Below are 21,343 nucleotides of genomic sequence, written 5' to 3'. Positions count from 1 at the left end.
TGTAAAATTGCATATCACTAACGGGCCTCTTTCCGAGACTTTGTTTATACAATTTCTATTTCAAGTTTTCCGTTTTCAAAAAGCTTGTTACATAATCTAGTAGAGATTTAAATGTCAGACTTGAGAGGAAACACTTGATGAGATTATCTGAATAAAAACAGAGCGTGGGGCACCTGGGTGGCTCGGTTAGTTAAGCATCCAAGTCTTTTTTTTTTTTTTTTTCAACGTTTTTTATTTATTTTTGGGACAGAGAGAGACAGACAGAGCATGAATGGGGGAGGGTCAGAGAGAGGGAGACACAGAATCGGAAACAGGCTCCAGGCTCCGAGCCATCAGCCCAGAGCCCGACGCGGGGCTCGAACTCACGGACCGCGAGATCATGACCTGGCTGAAGTCGGACGCTTAACCGACTGCGCCACCCAGGCGCCCCAAGCATCCAAGTCTTGATTTCAGCTCAGGTCATGATCTCACGGTTTGTGAGACTGAGCCCAGCATCAGGCTCTGTGCGGACAGCACGGAGCCTGCTTGGGATTCTCTCTCTCCCTCTGCTCCTCCCCATCTTGTGAGCGTGCATGTGCGCTTTCTCTCAAAATAAACTCAGAAAAAAAAAACAACAACGCTCTACACATACCTGCTCACATATAAATTTTTCATATGGTCCACACAACTTGTCCCTGAACTCATACACATATTCCTCCACCGCATTTTTAGCATCGTTTCTTTCCTTTTCCAATTTATCTTGCATTATCATCTTACCCTGTCAGAAAACAGAAAAGGTCAGTTCCAGCCTTCTGTTATCTGTAACTAAATTTTAACTAGACTCTGGTGTTAAAATCAATGATTATATACCCCGCCCCCAAAAGTGTTAACAGTTCTAACGTACACCTCATGAATCTTCCAATAAATCTTACAAAGTTCTTCATTTACTATATTCACATAGTAGGTTGGGATTTAAAAAAAAAAACAAAAAAAAACATTAGGTAATAAATTACACAGCTTCCGCATCTCAGGTTTAATACCAAGGGGGGAAAAACCCAATCCGCTGTAATTTATTATTTTTTTTAGGTAGTTATACGATCATCTCATATTAGGATTAATATCGGCAAGCGTATAATGGTCACACCATTCTGCCACCATATTTGAAATTAAGGACTATAAATTTATTTACCCACTTATGAAATATAAGTGAGGTATAATTATTAAATTTCTAAGCACAATGTTGCCATCTCAGCAAAATAAAACAGAATCTCAATTATGTTCACATATTCTAGACTACAAAGAAGCACAATGTACTTTAACAGAAAAATGTAGTGTGGCCTGAAATACCAACTGTATTGTGCTCTGTGCTAGGACATACTGGCATCCAATTTCTTCCAACAACTTGGGCAATCAATTATATACCTGGCAGAATGATCTACGGTACAGATTTCTTTCAAAAGGATGCAAAACTATAAATCAAGCTTGTTAAAAACATTAAATTGGAAAACCATTAGTTACGGACTCATCCTATTGCTAAAACTGTATAGAACTTGGGAGTATGGGAAAGAAGTGTACGTATTTATCTATTAGAAATAAGGGTAACAGGGCCAAACAACTAAATACACAGCAGAATGAAAACTATTTACCTGAAGCACTTACCTCTGTCTCAATATACATGTTAAGAAGGTCTTTCCCTAACTGCCAGACCAAGTTGGCTTCAACAGGCAGCTCAACATTCACCACCTTTATTTTGGGTTTTTTAGCTTCTGGAGGCTGGTCAACTTTCTTTTCATTGACCTTAGGGAAGGGGTAAAAAAGAAGTGGAAAAATTCTTACATAATCCTTGAAACAATGACAACGGTATCTCCCTATCATACTTACTGATGACTTAGGCAAAAATAAAGTCCCTAAACTTTAGAGGAATGTCAAAGACCGTCTAATTCCCACCACACATTTTACACTGGGCTGCAGTTACAAGTTAAACATGTCATACTTTCCTTCAAGAATTCACCAGGATATTTTTTTCTTTGCATGGTAAATTTAATCTCTCCTGCTAAAGCTTTTCTTCAGAGTTCTCTAATTTTTAACCCCCTTCAACAATATTTCAGACTCCAAAAGTCAAAAATAGTATTAAATTGCCACATCTTTAAATCATAGTCTAGAACCTTAATAGTAACAAGATAGATTATGACCAATGCTAAGCATGTTAGGACCAATCTACTCCTGTAATATATACTTAAATCCCTGTATCCCACTATTATACCTGTTGCAATTATAATTAGCACTATACTGATGAGTGCCTTTTAAAGTTTCCTGCTGAATGCGGGGATTATATACATACACACACACCCATACATATATGTAAGTATATGTATAAGTATCCTTATTCCTATTATCTGTCTTTGAGTGATCCCACTTTTCACAAGCAACTCTGTAAGGTAAAAAGAGACAAAGAGCCTTAATATAGAAAGTGAAATGATGCAGCAAACACTAACAATTTACTGCAGTTTTTAAAAATATGTAAATACAGGGCTAAAGAAGTAAGTATCTCTCCTATTGCCTTTAATTTTCCAGGACTTTTCTGTGTTTCCATTTCTATAGGCTCCTACTAGCTGAGATGGTAAAGAACACAATTTAGGAAACTCAGCTGTGGAACAGATTAGAAAAACCAAGGGGTATAAAACATATACCCTGACTGGCTGGGATGGCCAAATAGGAAAGAATAGCCCATCGATATGGCAAACACCACCGGTGGATAATTCTGGGGAGTTAAAAAAAAAAAAAAAAAAAAAAAAAAAAAAAAGGTTGAAGCTCTAGGCACTTCATAGAAGACACTGGGACTTGAAAAAGGTTCAGCGGCTTGCCTAAAATGATGAAGACAGAGACGGGACTAGAACTCCTGTCTCCCAGACTTATTTCAGTATTCCTGAGTCACAGGTCTCAGTGCGGCCAGCTGCCTCACCCACAATGATCTTGCCAATCAGCCCGCAGTCCCCATGCCTTCTTCACTCTAGCGCACAGACCCCACAACAGACTATGCATGCTCCGGGGGCACGAACCACAAGGAAAATGAATTAGATGACATCTACACCTAGCAAAACACAGGAGTACGACAGATATTTGGGAAACGAATGGATGACAGCACATGTGTGGCAGTGAAGTCAGCATAAGACTCTCTGACGGCCCAACATTAAACCAACTACTGACTAAACCAATACATCACAAAATGGCACTCGACAAGGCACGGATGAAGAATCTCCAAAGTAGTATGTGACAGTGTTCCAGAGGGTCTGCTATCAGTCCCACCTACAACTAAGACTATGAGATGGTGCCCCATGTTATGTTCCAGACAGGTACTGAGACCATCAGCACAAGTCGGTTCATGCTCAACGCTACGTGAAGGGGAAGGATGGGGACGGCAGGGAGCTGTTGTGGCAAAGAAAGCAAAGCTGCTTCACCACCACCTCCACCACCACGCAACTCTGGAAGAGAAGAAAAAGGCGGCTTTCAGAGAGTCAGGAACTAAAGCTCCTAGTAGGAACCCCCCCGCCAGGACCAATCAGGGCATGAGATTAAAAACTGAAAGCTTTTACCAAGTGTATAATGTATTTTTGCCAATGAACAATTCTAGAATTCATCGGAGGGTAAGAGAAAACCAAATCACTAATGAAAGATTAATAATCTACATGCAACTTGCACAAAAAGTGGAAGTTCTGCAAAGCACAGAATGATCTGGAGTCACAATGGAAACTTCGCGGTATCTATCGGACCATGAATTTTAAAGGTTTGCTTATTAGGAGCTGTCATTTATTCAAGGGACACCACACAAATCATTTAGCTTCCAATACATACTGTGGAAGCATGGCAAAGAAAAATTACTTCGAGGTACGATCTGGTTGTTCCCAGATCATAGTTAATTTGACAGGTCACTTGAGAGAAGAAAAAAGTTTACTAGACTCCTATAGCCCGTGTATTTATCATCAGACTAATGCAAGCAAGAACTCATCACACAGCGCTGGGATGTAGCTCTTTCTGCTCCTCACATTAGCAGATACGTCTGGCACCAGAGAGGACAAGAAATGCCATGCATTCATCTCTTGTTGCTCGGAGCAGCAGTTCATCAAGAGAAGCTGTCATGTTTAAAGCAGGATATTCAGTTTCCTGAGTTGAGCTTGAGTACCTCTAACTCATTTTAATTGAAAAACACATAAAAAATTAACAGAAGAAAAATCCTACCCAGAATAAGATAACTTGGTGCTTGCTCTTGAAACTGCAGATTTAATGATATCATTAATGATCACATGTTGCAACATTGTCTAAAGGAATGAACTAGAAGAGTCACTCACTTTGTCAGCATCTGGGATTTTGTTTTCTTCTGAGGTAAGTTCAGGTGAAGGGGGAGACTGTGAGGTTTGTTGACCATCAGTTTGTACCTGGGGCTGTGTTCCAGCTTCACTGTTGTCTTGCTGGATATTTTTCTGAAATGAAAGCCCAGGCACAAAGGATGTAGAAAGCAGGTGTACTTGTATAACTTTAATAGGTTATAGGGCACCAAAGACAGTACACTCAATTTCTGAAATCTTAATAAGTGAGGGGAAAAAAGAGACTGGATAAAAGCAAAATAAACACATGAAAACTCCTTACAAATCTTAAACCTGTAAGAAATTCTTTCAACGATAGCAGTTAATATAGTTAAATAACCAAGTAGTAGGCATTTTGATTGATGTGATGAGTCAAGCACTCTCCTTTAAGAAACTTTCACCTAGCTTTGTACAGCTCTTAAGCTCTCAAAAGCACAAAAAGTAGGTTGACTCCAGGCCTCTCTCCCAAACACAAGATTCCAAAACTTAAATCTCACCAGCAGCTGTGAGCATCTCAACACAGCTCCATTTCAATGAAATGAACAGTTGCATAAAATAGCCAACTATCAGTCCTTCAGGGATGCATCATTTCAGCTTACAGATACCCAAGACCGCATCCGTCCCCACCTTCTTTTTGGGATCCAGCCATTTCCACCTCAGAAGATCTCAGGATAAAGAATATACGCTACATGTTAGTAGAACTCAATCCCCAATAATCAGTGCTTGCTATGCTCTTTTCCCATCTTCGGGAAAAGCCCAAAACATTCTAATTTAACTACTTTCTATCCACCCTGAAGCCTCTTAAAATTTTCTTTCAGAACTTCAAGATTCTAAGGCGGACACTGAAGTATTCAAAAACAAGGCACTCACGATGTAAATATACCCAAAAGGCACTAAGAGATTGATACAACAGGTATTAGAATAATGGTATCTGTCACCAAATGGCAAAGTATATGGCACTGGTCATTTAACTCATTATTTTGAAATTTTTCTAAATGAGAAAATGAAGGCTCAGATGTAAATGTTCTTTAAATGTTCTAGAAATGGTAACAGTGTTAACAGAGTTGTGTGGCCACAGGATACCATACTTTCTCACATGTTAACTAAAACATTACACCACCTGCCTCTTCACGTAAGCTATTTGTGATTATTATCCAAAAGGAAACTCTAACAGTTAATCTATCTTGAAGTTTCTTAAAATTCTTCTGCACTCATGCTAACAAAAGTCTAAATTAAGAACGTGAACAATAACAACTTTCTATTCTCTATGTAGATACTTCTCTTCCCTCCTCCCACAATACAGCAAGCCATGTAAACAAAAGTGCAAACCATGTAAATAAAAGCAAGTCCTGAAATACCAAAGTCAACTTCACAATTTTTAAAAATAATCTTTAATATTTGGTATATATTCCACCACATTAATTTTTTTAAGTCTTTTTTCTTAATCATCAGTTAACACCGCCTTCTCAATATGTGGTCGATGCCTTTAAAAAAATAATTCAGAGAAACTTTATGACTCTAGTTATATTGTAATGTGCCAGTTCAAATTAAGCGATATAGAGTTTAATCAATTATAAGTCATCGAATTCTGGGCTGTATATTATCATCACCTAGCAATTGCTATTATCACCCTTACCCAAAATTCTAATCAAAATTAAGAAACATGTATTTTAACCTTTCCCTACCCTTCTCCTATAGAATTAAATCAACTATATATTCAAACACAAAGGGTGATCCAGAAACTTACCTCGGTGTCTGAGTTTTCTGCTGGTCTTTGATTTGGACACTCCATGTCTGTTTCAACAGAAGATACTTCATTCTCCTCAGTTGGGACTTTCTCCACCATAGATGCTGTAGAGATGGTGAAAATGCCATGGGTATTGACTCGCACTTTCACTTTCACTCTAGATTTTTCTCCATCTTTCTGCGCAGAAACATTCTGAACTACGAAGCGGCCTGCAACAAAAAGAAATTGGCAATTTTAGAAGTGCACCTAAAGCTCCGTAAAGAAATCAAAGGCCCGAAAATACAGCTTGAAAGTATACTAGTCCTAAATCTCCCCAATTTTCTCTACCAACTGAATTAAGAATCTTTTTCACTACAAACATAAAATAAACTTAGTTCTATGGCATACTTCAGTGCTTCGAGATTAGTCTTAATATGCCATAAAACCTTCAAAAGCAAGGGCACTCTTGTGATCGGGTGTATTTAACATAGATATTGCACTGCTGACAAGCAGTCCCTGCCTCCTCCTACCCTGTTTCTCCAGATTGGTGGTAAGGGACAACTAGACTGGAAAATCTGTTACCAAGTGTAAGGCAGACGGCTCTCAAGCGATAGCAAGCACCAGATGCATTTTAATCCCACAGGGTCTTTAGGGAATACGGTTTTTCTGACTGAACAATCAAAACATTTCCCTAGGTCTTAAATATGAGAGGTTTTCATAACACCTGTTTATCAAAGTCTGAAATTACTATGCAAAATACAGTAGTTCCAGAGCCATTACTCGGTGGGGGGGGGGGGGGGGGGGGGTTAAGAGTGTGGACTCTGGCCTGGGCTTGAACCCAGGCTAGGTGTCCTAATTCAAGTTATTTAACCTATGTTTCCATGGACAGAGTTGCAAGTGTTTACAGTGAGCATGTAAAACTACAGAACCAAGTGCTAAGTGTTAGCTATCATCTCCACCAATAGCCTTATTCCAGAGATCACTACACCAAAATTAAGTATTTCGAACCTCATATGTGCAAAGCACTATATGGGATTTGACAGCCCTATATTTAAGGTGCTGTCTACACAAACACAGAAAGTTACATATTTAATTACCAGGTCGGTGAAAGATGTTGGAATTGACATTCAATAATTATCAGATCACTAGAGGTCAGGAAATTATTACCGTAAGACCCATTTAAAGAAACAGCATTTACTATGGGGCATCCAAGACAAGTCACAGGAGAAAGAGAGATTCAAGACCATTCTTTAAGTATGTCTAAGCTTTTTGGTTTTGGTGGTAACATGTTAACTTGATGACATACTAAAAAACCTGGATTATACCCTTTGCATGATGGGGAATTAATGCATAGAATCCAACCTATTAAAAGTTCAGTCTCTATTCAACAATTTCTTAGCAATAAATTCGTAAAAACTGTTTAAAAACAAAACCAAACAATCTGTGCCAGTACACTTTTAGTCTTAAATAATAAGAAAGAAGACACAACTGGTCAGGTCAGACTCCTTCAAACAACTTCATTACAGAAAGGTATGGGGCAAGGGTGAGTCCGGAACACATCTAGCGATGCTGGAGAATTTCGCCCTCAGCCTGGGAAAGAGACATGGCCACGCAGGAAGATGTATCTGTAGCTCTCCAACAGACTTCCAGTAACTAGGAGTCAAAACAGACAGCGCCAAACCTCTCCAAGAAAAGTGTCCCAAAAAGGATGTACTTTTTTCACTGGGTTCTGAGGCAGGTTTTAAGTTGGAAGTAACGTTCCATCCAGAAGAAAGGTTAACAGTAAAAGTAGGTGCTGATGCTTTATTTTTTTTTATTTTATTTTTTTTTTTTAAATTTTTTTTTTTTTCAACGTTTTTTATTTATTTTTGGGACAGAGAGAGACAGAGCATGAACGGGGGAGGGGCAGAGAGAGAGAGGGAGACACAGAATCGGAAACAGGCTCCAGGCTCCGAGCCATCAGCCCAGAGCCTGACGCGGGGCTCGAACTCACGGACCGCGAGATCGTGACCTGGCTGAAGTCGGACGCTCAACCGACTGCGCCACCCAGGCGCCCCGGTGCTGATGCTTTAAATAGAGACTGTATCAGAAGAGAAAAAACACTGAAGAGTCCCTAAACACAAATATGTGGAAGTAACAGTGGCACCAGCAAGTCATTTCATCTCTACTGGCCAATTTCTTCATCCATAGAAGGAAAAGATTTCTCCATCACCATTATTCTAAATCAACGATGTCTTTACGTGGAATTCTACTCCACTCAACATCAAGAAAAATTTTTACATTTGTACACTAAGTCTTTAAAAGCATAAACACACAAAATTAACGGCTCACCTATTTTTGCTTCTGGATATGGAACTCCTTGAGGGTCAGAATAGAAAGCTTCTAGCTCAAAAGGTCCCCTTCTCAAGAAAGTGAGAACTTTGGAGAAAGGAGCAGCATGGTTTCGACTAAATACTTCATGCACACTAGAGGAAAGCAAAAAGCATTCAGTATTGCAAACATGTAAACTTACTGTGCTACACAAACTGAATAAACACTCTGAGATCTCTACCAATTCTAGCCCACCATTTATTAACACCAAAATGAGAGAAATATTTTGATCAGTTTGGTTGTTCAAAGATCCCAGTAATCAGACTCTCAACTGTAAAACTCATTCGTTAATCTTCCTTGATATTAAAATACAGTATTTGAATAGTTATCTTCTGCTACCTACCCTTCAGTATCTTCTGAATCATGGTTCCACACCAGAGATATTGGAAAAGGAACTGCATCCGTGATGGAAAATTCTCTAACTTTGAATGCTGGGGAAAGAATTGCACACTTAAAAGGAAAAAAGAAAAAGGATTATCAGGAGGCTATGAATAAATAATTGCACTCACCCTTTAATTAAAATCGGGTATCAAGTTTAAATTCAAAATCAAAATTGCTTACGGTACACCCTGTCTTAAGTGCAAAGGATTTTCATCTAAATACTATGCCAATCACTAAATATAAAGACAGATAATACAATGGATCTTAGGATGGCAACAGTTAACTAACAGCAAGTTTCATAGGAGCTTGGGAAAAAACATGGACCTTTCCAGAAATGTCCTGACAGCAACTTCAATTACAAGCTGTACCACTTTTGAACCTGTGTATATATCCACAAACAGCTCTGTCCACATCATCTTTCAAATGTCTAAGAAACTGAAAAAAGATAAGACCCCAAATATTCATATTTTCAAGGAATTTTATGAAGGAGGTGATGGTAAATTCACATTTGGGGTAGATGACACCCAACAGACAGGTGGATTTAGAGTAGTTACATAAAAATGACTAAATATGTGACTACGCTAAAAGTCAGTTTCTGATTAGCATAGGACCCTTCCAAAGAGAGACCAAAAGTGAGCTCTTCCTCTAAAGAAATGATACGCTTCCGATGTTCTGGGGAGTTGGGAGACTTCTTCGGTAAGGGGGCATACTCCATTATCAAGGAAAAAAGCAAAAACAAAAACCCCATGACAAATCATGATGATACAACAGATAATTAACAATAATGAGTACCTACATGTTCTTCTTTAAGTATTAAGTATACTCCTTCTAAATATCTTTGTGTATAGAATCTCTTGCTTTGCTTTATATCAAAAATAACCGTACGAACTAGAATAAAATTTAAGGATTGTTAGCTTGAAACTTAGTCAAAACTACTTACATCAAGACTGTGATATCCTAACTACAGATGCTGCTTTTCTTATCAACAACTTCTAGTTTTGGTGCTTCTGCTCTGCCAAACACACTCGAGCCTCTGAGCCACCTTCTTACTTGATAAGCAAGTTAAAATCAATTAGGGGGAAAGGGGTCAGCTATTTTCTAAAATCACTTGTTAACTAATACTCCTAGCCCAGGAAATTTCCCCCAAATCAATTCCTTATTGCACCACATTGTTATTCTAATCCCCGTGTGCTTTGTAACAACTGTCAACACCACACAACTGATTCATGCTTTACAGTTGTGTTTCCCGCGTCTCCTCAGAATCATGCCTATTCCTAATCCGCAGTTCAAGAAACATCAGCTGCAAATTTCTTTTAATCAGAAATTTCCTAGATGTTCCAGATCTGAAAATCCTGGTCTCCCCACAGCCTTAACAGATGTTTTTGGAAGTGTGCTCCCTTGTGATATCTATTAGACACAAGGCTCTGCTTACTGTATGACCCCACCACAATGAAACAAAGCAGAAATGGCTTAAGGAACGAGCAGCAAGAGAAAGGAGGGCTGAGAACGTAATACCTGCAGCGCACATCCTCTAGCTACTGCTTCATCCGCATTGAGTGTCGTGCTAATATCTTTTCCAAAGAATCGGGCAATTTTTTCTTTCACGGCTGGAATTCGTGTAGTGCCTCCAACGATCTCAACTGCACTCACATCTTCAGCTCTGAGCTGAGTCTGTTCCAGAAGGGAATGAAGGGGAGCTTCTATCTTCTGCAGGAGGTCAGCACAGAGTTCTTCAAATTGTGCCCTTGGCAAATAAGAGGAACACTATAAATTTTTAGAAAAAGCATCTGAAAGCCAATACTTTGTTCTATTTTTTTTGAAAATAATATTAACCCAATGAATTTGTTTTTCCTCAGACAACCTCCATTCCGTATGGGCCAAATTTAACTGTACTGTAATTTGTTAACTTTAAAAAAAAAAAAAAAAAAAAAAAAAAATATATATATATATATATATATATATACACACACACACACACACACACACACACACACACAGAACAGGTACAGAAAAGAAATGGGAGAAAAATTAGCTCTACCAGCATTAATGGAAAAAAAATCACTATTCAGACTGCCGTTTTACTCCTAAATGGTTTTTGTGAAACCATTATTCAATTACTAGCCCAGAAACACCGAGAGTTGATAAACACTAAAAAGATTTCATCATGAGGACACTTAGCAAAGATCTTTTTAAAAAACCTCTTTGTAGGGGCACCTGGGTGGCTCAGCTGGTTAAGTGTCCAACTTCGGCTCAGGTCATGATCTCGCGGTTCATGAGTTGAAGTCCCACGTCAGGCTCTCTGATGTCAGCACAGAACCTGCTTCAGATCCTCTGTCCTCACCCCCCACCCCCACTCTCTCTCTCAAAAATAAACAAACATTAAAAAAAACCCAACAAAACCTATTCTTTAAAAAAATAAAAAACCTTTTCGCACAAGTGACCCTAATTCTAATGGTGTGAACAGTCCTAGTATATAGCATATAATCTTGAAAATGTGGACCAAGACTCTCAACACCACAGCTAGACTGACACCTGGGCTATAGTTTCAGCAAGAAGTTTCTTCTGTTTAATCTAGCAGAATTCAAGACGCACCTGTTCATCTTTCCGGAAACATCTTTGTCATTCATAAAGCACTCGATATTCAGTGGTAGGTCTGTGCTGTTAGAGCTCATTAGCTTTTTCAATTTTTCACATTCTTGATACAGACGAAGCAGTGCTCGAATCTTGGATTTTGCATCCAACTTGTACTTGGTTTTAAATTCTGCACAAAAATGTTCCACCAACTTTTCATCAAAGTTTTTCCCTCCTAAGAAAGGATCAAAAGCTGTTCCCAGTACCTAATTTAGTTAAAACAACAAATAATCTGGTTATTTTCAATCATATTTTTAATCAGAATCTTAAATATTACTACACAAACTGAAGACTAATAAGATCAAAACTTTTATTTAAATTATAGTAACATGAAATCTAAGAAAAATGTTACTACCAAATCCAAATGAAATGCTGAATCTCTAATTTACTTTTAATGATTACATAGAAGATAATCTTAAAATGCTTCTCCTTCCTAAGCAAGAACACTTAAGGGTCTCCTAAAATAATCACATCATCTTTATGGGGAGCAGTGTTAGGAATAAGTCCTTGTTACTATAGTACCCAAAATTCTGCTTCCTAAGAAGCACAAAGTCAAGAAGGCTCAGTAGCTTAAAGTAATGACAACTACAACACGTTTAATATGTTTTGGTCATTTAGTTCAAATTTATGACTTTACCTTCAATTTTCCCTTGTTAAAGGCACAGGCAGACACTTGAAAAGCTGAGTGTCCCATATCAACAAAAACCACTATCCGAGGTTTCTCATCCAGGCTTGGGAGATCCTGCTTATAAATTCCGTAATTCAAAGCAACTACAAAAAAATAACTGTTTCAATTCCTTGTTTCACATTTTCTTAGGAATTTCATCATTACCGAAAGAATTATACATGCAGGAAACTTGGTGAACACGTTTCTTTCACACCTGACTTCATACTAATTTTCATGGCATAATTTTTTCCCTTTCCGATTTTAGAACAATGCTCTATTACTTTTCAATGAAGAGATGTGACAAAGAAAATGTACAAGGTGCAAATACAATGAAATGTAACCACAAACATTAGCAGGCTAATTACACCATACTTACATTTTAACCACAACCTGCCAGGAGAATGCTTATCCAAAAAAATTAAGAATTTAATATACAACTATAGCAATGGCAGTTCCTACCAATTTCTTTTTAGAGCCAAGGCAAATAACTGATGTACCTTAAGGAGACTGGGTCAGCTTTTTCTGAACTTTGAAGCCACCATATTTCTAAACATGTATAGCCTAAGAATACACCTTTATTGATACTTGAATTAAGAGTTTTAAAGAATACACGTATTAGAAATATTCTGGAATAAAGTCTTACTTGCTTTGTCTGAATACACTAAATTGTAACTTGACTTTCTGTTCACCTGTAATCATAAAAAACTAGTAAAGGCTCTAGGAGGAAGGAACAGTGACTGGTCCGCTCACCACCCTATCCGTACCTAACACAACGTCTGGCAAATGGTACAGCTTAAATCAATATTTGACAGAAAATGAGTGATCAATGACTAAGGGGGAAAAATTTTTTTAACCTCATTAATACTCGTAGCCATGGTAGCTGTGAAACCCAAAATCCTAAGGTTTGGGGAAAATTTAACTATAAAAACCATGTGAGGAAATAAAAAACTAAATCCAACACACATAATACAAAGGACTGAAATATATACCTAGAAGTACTTTCTAATGACAACAGATTCATAAACTGACACAGTGACCATTTCTCATTAAACATAAGCATCTGAAAAAAAACAGAATTCCTGCTTTCAAATCTAACCCATGTCTTTTAATAGGCTATGTTTCTACGTGTACATGAACAAATGTTTGGCTAGGATATCTGACTTGTCTTAACTCAGTTTTGATAGTATATTCACTTCTACACAGAAGTAGCTTTTTTTTCTTACCAGCTGTCATGTCATTCATAAGTCGTAGGCAGTTTAGGCCAACTATTTGTGCAGCATCTAATACAGATCGCCTCTCAGCATCTGTGAAGAAAGAGGGGACCTACCAACAAGAAAACAAAGAACCTTAAGTTGTCTAGAGCACATACAAATTCCTCACGACCACTTATAACACATTAACAACAGTCCAGATAAATACGTGCCTATCAAAGTTATAAAACAGAAACAGACATTTACACTTAGTTTCTAGCAAGTTCCGTAACTTTCAGAAGAGTAGCTGTTTAAAAAAAAAAATGCCCCGAAATGGTATTATCAAAGTAATCTTTACTATAACCAAATTTTAACCCAAAATAAAAATTAATCAGGAGTCTTCACTAAGACATAGTGACAACTGCCTCTCCCTAATAAAAGAAAGCTTTAAATCTAAGTGTATGAAATACCATTTCCAAGCCAGTCTGAAATTTCTTATTTGGAAACCACAATGCTAAGTCAACATTTAATGTTAAACGTAACTAAACTACAGACAATACTACAGGTACCTAAAGGTAACGCACAGCTAATTCTCGTATACACCACCGCCCTGCAGTTTGCTATTCCCTGTATTCAAGCATTAATAGAAGATGGGGTACCTTCTAATTCTGCAGACCTGTTAAGATCACAAAAACATTTTTTGGCAAAGCCTGTTGATATTCCTAAAAAGAAGAGCAAAAACAGCTCAAGGGATGGGATGAAATTTCTTATGGTGCTGACCTGTGCTTTAGCTAGGTTAATTCTTTTGATCACTTTCTAGGACAGCACTTTAACTAGGACACTCTTCAGGAGAATCTAACAATACATTCATAGCATCACTTAACTAGAAAGTACCTAAGAGAAAACTTAGTACAGTGGCTTTCATTTTTTTCCCCAAAGTATTTGTAGCTGCTTCAGAAAGAGAGGCAAGAGCAAAAGTGGGTCTCTGCTCACTTTTCCAATCAGGAACACTGCTTTCAGCAGTTTTTCCATATTAGCTTACTTAGGGGAAAAAAAAAAAAAAAAAAAAAAAAAAGGAAAAATTACTGACGTGTAACTTAATTCTTAATTTTACCAGAGATTAATATTATTTCTCCATGCAACAGCCAAATACTCCTTTTTAGTAGAACATATTCTGTCTTGCAAGGGCAAGACAGGGCTCTCTGCCTCATCCTTTCACATCCTAGGACACACAGTCACCAAAGCTTCTGACTGGTCTGGGCAGGCCACCCTGCTCATGTCGTAATGCAAAGACCACGCGTGATGTAGTCCGTTACAGACAGTCTTAGTGCGGAGCATAACCAGAGCAGATCAAAAGGTGACCCTACACATTTGGGAAAGCAGAATTTACAGCTGCCTTTTTGGCGTCCAAATAAAAGACTGACTTCTGTCCTTTTCAAATACCCCTAGATAACTTATCAACCGTCCACTGATAGTGGATTTTCCAGTGCTAAAAATCTTTTAAGTTTTGTCACTACTGGTAGGTTACATCGTAAAACTTCTAGTGAACTGGTTCACAACGGACAGAATTCTGAAAATCCCTGTTAAGCGTACAGGTTGTCTAACAGTGTTGTTAACGGACAGCATTAGAACATCTTCCATTTCAACTGACCAATTCAGTCTTTTCAAAGAGTCCCGCAAGAGATTGATTTGCACCTCCAGTCAGGAACTCCTGCAACTTCTTGCTAAAAATACCACTCAAACATACTCTGAAATGCTCCTGAACACTCTGTTAATACAGTCCAGTAGGATTTTGATCCCTAGTAATAACACTTAAAGGGTAGGAAGAAAGGCAAATTAAAAGAAAACACACTGCCTTGTTGAATTCTACTTACTGAAATAACACAATCTGTTACTGGTTTCTTGAGGTTGTTTTCGGCGGTTTCCTTTAACTTCGTCAACAGCATGGCTGTTATCTGCTCCACACTAAACAGATGTTCTTCGTCCATGTACATTACCTGTATGAGGGAAAGAAAACATTTTAAACGTTGTAGTACTTAACATTTATATGCTAATACTGACTTCCATATATTATTACATATCCTCTTCTAGAAAATCTTTATTGTTGCAACTGTCATTAAAGAAGAAAGGAACAGGACACCAAAAACCAAACCAACCAAACCCAAAATGCAACAAAGAACTTTTCTCTAGAGATGAAGAGAAAAAAAATCTAGGGTAAATTTTCCCCCTACCCAAAGTACTAGTGAAAACATTATACAAAGTAGTAAATTTCCATTCTAACTGAAGAGATGAATCACTGTGACAAATATCATTTTGCGTAGGTCATAACACAGGAATGCCTCCGCTGGTTTAAGAACAGATCTCTGGTTGCATTACATGAGTGCTCTTCAAACAATTGCAACTGGGCTGTAATGGAACAGACTTTTGTAACACAATGGAGAACTTTTTAAGCACCACTAAGTAAACCTAAATTTTAACAATTATAAAGAAGTCATAAGATATTAATTAAGTTATAGCAATATATGCCACTTAAACACTTTTTGGCCATTAAAACATATACCTACAGTTTAAAAGAACTTGACAAAAAAAAAGATCATCTAATTAAGAAATTTGAGGTAAACATTTATTAAGAACTAGGCGTTTTTTTCTATAGGTGAATTTCATTTCCTATTAAGCACATTAAAGTTAGTCAGTTAGATTACCTTTATTCCAACTCCACCATTTTTCATTGGAACCAAATCGTAACTTAAGTTTCCCTTCTCCTTTTGAATGAAGGGGTCATTGAATGCTCGGCCATGAAACCTTTTGAAGTTAGACACTGTGTTGTTTGCATGAGTGATTTGCTGAAAAAGAAACGAGAAGTTATTAGTTTTTTTTTCTAATTGGAACATCAGTAATTATAATTTTATAAAAAGTCAATTGTACGACTCAAACCATAATATAAGTAACTTTCTCCGCAACCCTGGGAAATGCCAAAAGGTAGGAAATGAGAAGAAACAGGAGGCAATGCTGTCACTACAGACTTTTAAAAAGATTTCAAACCCTGCAAGATAAAATCAAAGACTGGGAAACTACCTCTAAAGCCCTGAACAAATCAAGAACTGCATCCCTTTATTTCATTCCTTTTTCCCCACTAAACTTATTAAGTTTTATATCCACCGAATACACGAATAAGGAGATCTAAAAGCACTACAAGTCAAATTGCATTTTTTAAAAAAGTTAACGTTAATTGGTCAGGATAAACATTTTGTGCCATAAAATACACGGGCTGCTATAATCATGGAATGTTAATTATCGGTACCAAAAAGCAGAAGCAGCAAGGATCACTCAAAAGTTCTAAGTGACTTTTAACTGCATATTTTTGATGATTAGACTCCGGATTAAAAAGTCCCACTTCATAGTATATTTCACTCAAAGCACTCAACAGCGAAAACTGTATTTAAAATACAGAAACAAGGGGCGCCTGGGTGGCGCAGTCGGTTAAGCGTCCGACTTCAGCCAGGTCACGATCTCGCGGTCCGTGAGTTCGAGCCCCGCGTCGGGCTCTGGGCTGATGGCTCGGAGCCTGGAGCCTGTTTCCGATTCTGTGTCTCCCTCTCTCTCTGCCCCTCCCCCGTTCATGCTCTGTCTCTCTCTGTCCCAAAAATAAAAAAAATAAAAAAAAAATAAAAAAATAAAAAAAAAAAAAACGTTGAAAAAAAATAAAATACAGAAACAATTAAAATAAAAGATTAAAAACAGACTTGTAAAGTAATGAAAATACCAGAACAGTTTCCTATTTACCGTTTTCTCTGGTCTACTTCTTTTAAAGGGAGGAATACAGCCTGGCAGTAGTTTTTCAAACATGGAATTTAAGCATGTTTATGTACTAAAATTCCCTGTGATTCTGAAATGGAGTTGAAGTGTATCTAGTAATCTACAGGCTACATCTGAGCCTCCACTGAGTCTCCTCACAGAACCACAAAAAAACTGCAACAGCATTTTAAGGTCTGGCATATCAATATTCTAAATAGCCATATTGAGGAGACAGTTCCTCCACCGATGTGTCCCTTTTCTTTTAAGTACACCATTTTGAGTGTGCAGAGCTATTTTTCTCTCCTTTGCCTTGTATCTCTTCCAACTTGCCTTATTATAGCATTCCAGGGTTTAGAGTTTTGCTTCTTTTTCAGCAGTACTATTTTCTGTGTTTAAAAGAATTTTTTCAATCTCTTTCTTACAGCCTCTCCAAACAGATTTCAAATTTCATGTTCTTTTCCTTTATTTTTTTCCTCCCCAACCCTAAGGGTTCCTGGTTATAATGTGAGCCCTAAATGGAAGGGGCATACATAAATGTTCTAGTCACATTAATAACAAGTGAAGTCAATTTCAGTGATTTAGTCTAACAGATCCAAAATACTGTCATTCAACATGTACTCATGTTGAATATCGATGAGATACTCTACTTCCTTGTAAGACTTCAAAAGCTCATGTGTATGTCCTACTTACTTCCCATTTCAATGCAGAGGAGGCAAATTCAAGTGTATCTAACAGCTACCCTGAAGACGGCACACATCTAGACACAGTTCTCCCAGTCTTACCTAAGTAACCTGAACATGCTTTTAAAATATAGAACTTCTAGAAGAAATCTTCCTTAACTCTTAAATGAGTATCACAACTCTACATGAAAGAACTTCAGGTGTCTCATTTATAATTTTTAAAAATTAGATAAATTAGAAGGTAGCAAAATCACTAAAAATTAAGGTTGGCAGATTAGAAAGTTAAGACAGATCTTACTCACTGAAAGAGGAAGGGAACAAAGAAAAAAATAACCATCTAAGGGCTCTTAAGGAATACGTACATTACATTTCTAAAACTCAAACGTAAACAGGCTTCGATATTTCATAACCTCTCCCTTAAAAACGTGACCAGAATGGTCTTAAAGAACATACCTGATTTTTGGCTGCAACTCCAATGGTTCTGTTTTTTGATCCAAATGATATGACTGATCTAGAAAATATACAAACCACAGGTCTCAAAATGTTGAAAAGCATAGACGAGAAAATAATACACCAGTTTCCTACCCATGGTCGGGGTGCTGGTGGGCGGCACAAGTACGGCACAATGTTGTAGTCTAAAGCTTTAGTCAGATACTTAGTAGAAGCCCACTTAATTGTTACTCTGAGAATGTAATCTAACGGGCAGTTAGCCAAAAAAGTCTGCTCATGGCTCAGGGGGCATTTTCCATTACTTCAAATACCCGTGTAGTTCTCCAGGTCCCCAATTATTAGCAAATGGACATTAACTCTGAAAATACTTTGAATGAAGGGAAATTATTAATTTGGCCCTAGCCACATGATCAGCAAAATATATGGAGTGAATTCCACTCTCAGTTGGCAACTCTGTACAAATCTAAGTATCACTGTCATACCCATTACTGTCCCGATACACCTCCACCCCTTCAGGATCAACAGATTCATATGAATCCAAACAAGTTGGCCTAAGTCAGGTTTCTGCAGTTTAAAAGCACAAAAGGGTCCTACAGGGAACTCTACTTAAGGAGGCCAAGTAAGTATGATGCAGAGCAAGTACCACAGCAAACAGAGTGTAATTGTTGAGGGAAAAGCATGAATAATTAGTTCCATTAATTAAGTCAGCTTTGAAGAGATGAAAGATGACCTCTGTGAGACAGCCTTCTCAGCAATGGAAACGGAACGGTAGCACAGAGCACAGATAAACTCAAGTCTTGTCAGGAGGAACGCAAATCAGATTTTCAATCAAGGCGCAGGTAGGTGAAGAAAGTGGGAATATGCTGAGGGCACTCAACACGGGGCTTTAAGTTTAAGCTTAAACTTAAACTTAAGCTTAAACTTAAACAACACTCAAGTTTAAGGTTGCTCTGATACCCTAGACCCAAATTATCTGTGCAGGTGCTCTAAACAGCATCCTAAAAGCCGCAGAAGTGTTCAAAGGCTAGAACCTTCTGAAAACAAAGTAACATTCTAGGACTAGAGTAACCATTCACTTGCAGAACGACTTTACTCATTTTCCACTTGGAAATTAATAGTGGCCAATGCAAGTGAGCCAAATATCTATTGTATCAACAAGATCACAGGGAACTCCAATGCTGCCCTCTGTTTACCTTTTCTAGGGACATACCTGCTGTCTTCAGTTTCACAGTGGTCACCACAGCCACATATACAATATTTTCCTAGTCTCATCTGAACAGCTTTTCTTTTTTATTGGATCAAAGAGAACAAAGATGTGAATTGTACCTAAGCATGAAAGCCTGACATACTGTCTTTCTTACCGTACTCCAATTATACAGATCTTTACATATCTAAAGAACAGACTGCAGATTTGCAAAGAGGTAGAATCGTGGAATAAGTCTTTCCAATGGTACTACCAATGTCAAACATTTGCTAATTTTCTGATTTTCCATTCACCTTCACAAATGGCCATCTGCACTCAAACAGTGATACAAACACGGTCATCCTACCTTTGAGCTCAAGGTATCATTCTAGGCTTTTTATCTTGGGTTTCAGACGTTGAAAAAATTACTACCTACATTAATTTCCCTGAGAAGGAATCAGTTGTTTCCATCAATGTACATGCAGGCGTGTTTGCATGATGATCTTCAGAAAACAAGCCCCTTGAAAAAGTTGCTTTAATAAAATGTTGCCCTTGCCCACCCCACGCTGCTGTGGAATAGAACATTCTAATTCTGACCACATCCATCCCCGAATTCTAGCACAAAAGTGTGCAATTTTCATCTTATCTCCTTTATTTAAACTGTGCAAAATTAATAAACTAGAACATGATTTAGGATTCCTCCTGAATGGCTCTCCTGAAACGAGCAAAAGGCCCTTTACATCTTCACAAACGATCCCAGGCACGAAGTCTGCTAGCGTTAGCAACCGAAAGTGCGCAAGAAAAGGCATCTATCAAAGGAGTGATTCTGCGGTCGCTAACAACAATCCGCCCGCTCACTGGACAAGCAGCAGCATCCAGGCTCTGGAAGCTTCTAGTTCATTTCGGAGACTCAATGCGGAAGAAAAAGCTCAGCAGCCCCGCATCTGCGGTGCGCAGAGGCATGCTCGGAAGGAGGGGGACAAGCTGGGGGCGGCTCAGTCAGCTCAGAAGCCGCGTGGGGAAACGGGGGCGGCCGCGGAAGCAGCGAACTGAGGCTTGCCGAGAAAAGGGAACGAAATCGCGGGCTTGGCCTTAGCTCTCCCATCAGTAGGAAGCCCGCCCCAGAAGCGACGACCCTGGGACTCTCCGCTCTGAGAATATCCTTGGCCCCCGGATCGCCAAAACGACACCCCCCCCTCCAGTCCTGCCGGCAAGCCCCCACCCCTGTCGGGCAAGCATCCTGCCGGGCCGGGCCGCCGGTTCCCAACCTTCCCCAGGGGCGCACCGCTACCCACATCGCCCTCCGTTCGGCCCGGCGCGCCGCAGCCCGCCCGCGAGCCCCGGGTCCCCACGGTCCCCAGCCCCGGCCCCCGCTCTCTCTCCGCACTCCAGAACCTCCCCTGGCGCCCCCGCAGGCTCCCACTTACGGGGTGCAGCGGTCGCTGAACTCGTTGGCGATGGTCTCGATGCCCCCAGCCCGGGCCACCGCAATGTAACAGCTCTGCGAGCCCACGTCCAGCCCCACCACCGACATGGCCGGGTCGCGGTCCGCCTCCGCCTCCGCCTCGGCTCTGGGTCTGGGTCTGCGTCCTCCTGCCGCCCTCCCGCTGCTTCGGCAGCCGCTTCCTGCCCCGGCCGCGCGCGGCTCCCGCGGGGTCCGACCGCTCCTCTGTCACTCGGACGGAAACACGAACGGCCCGCCTGCCGGCGCCTCCGGCTTCCCGGGGACAGTGGCAGCACTCGGAGGACTAAGCACGGGAGAAAGCGGCGCTCGGTCTCCGCGGGGCGCTCCTCAAGCTCGGGAGGACTGCCTCGATCTGCACCCGCTGCTCACCGGCGCGGCGCTCAACTACCGACCCAAAAGGGGAGGTCCCAATTCCTCAGCCTTATGTATCGCACTGATCAGAACTTTCCAGAATCTGCGGCATTT

The 21,343-nt window shown here is 39.4% G+C and overlaps 1 protein-coding gene and 1 long non-coding RNA gene across 3 annotated transcripts in view; one reads left to right on the top strand and one right to left on the bottom strand.

Moving 5' to 3' along the window:
- Positions 1 to 6,478, top strand: part of LOC131487488 (uncharacterized) — a 16,562-nt gene extending 10,084 nt beyond the window's left edge. The window contains exons 6-9 of the long non-coding RNA XR_009249779.1: positions 2,581 to 4,359; positions 4,935 to 5,031; positions 5,159 to 5,253; positions 6,249 to 6,478. This is a non-coding gene — a long non-coding RNA (uncharacterized LOC131487488). The remainder of the gene's footprint in view (positions 1 to 2,580; positions 4,360 to 4,934; positions 5,032 to 5,158; positions 5,254 to 6,248) is intronic.
- The window catches only part of HSPH1 (heat shock protein family H (Hsp110) member 1), a 24,951-nt gene extending 3,608 nt beyond the window's left edge, over positions 1 to 21,343 (bottom strand). The window contains exons 1-14 of one of the 2 annotated variants that reach the window (XM_058688207.1): positions 20,841 to 21,343; positions 18,234 to 18,291; positions 16,008 to 16,148; positions 15,180 to 15,302; positions 13,339 to 13,438; positions 12,086 to 12,219; positions 11,410 to 11,654; positions 10,333 to 10,561; positions 8,780 to 8,886; positions 8,398 to 8,531; positions 6,088 to 6,296; positions 4,326 to 4,457; positions 1,639 to 1,776; positions 632 to 757 (exon numbers count right to left, since the gene is read on the bottom strand). In XM_058688207.1, coding sequence (XP_058544190.1) covers positions 632 to 757; positions 1,639 to 1,776; positions 4,326 to 4,457; positions 6,088 to 6,296; positions 8,398 to 8,531; positions 8,780 to 8,886; positions 10,333 to 10,561; positions 11,410 to 11,654; positions 12,086 to 12,219; positions 13,339 to 13,438; positions 15,180 to 15,302; positions 16,008 to 16,148; positions 18,234 to 18,291; positions 20,841 to 20,947 — 1,983 coding nt within the window. In that variant the 5' untranslated portion in view covers positions 20,948 to 21,343. The remainder of the gene's footprint in view (positions 1 to 631; positions 758 to 1,638; positions 1,777 to 4,325; positions 4,458 to 6,087; positions 6,297 to 8,397; positions 8,532 to 8,779; positions 8,887 to 10,332; positions 10,562 to 11,409; positions 11,655 to 12,085; positions 12,220 to 13,338; positions 13,439 to 15,179; positions 15,303 to 16,007; positions 16,149 to 18,233; positions 18,292 to 20,840) is intronic. The other variant, XM_058688214.1, reaches the window with a different exon arrangement.

This window comes from Neofelis nebulosa, chromosome 1 (assembly GCF_028018385.1).
Source record: "Neofelis nebulosa isolate mNeoNeb1 chromosome 1, mNeoNeb1.pri, whole genome shotgun sequence".
In the NCBI taxonomy this organism is placed as follows: domain Eukaryota; kingdom Metazoa; phylum Chordata; class Mammalia; order Carnivora; family Felidae; genus Neofelis; species Neofelis nebulosa.
This window is presented reverse-complemented; position numbering and strand designations above follow the sequence as displayed.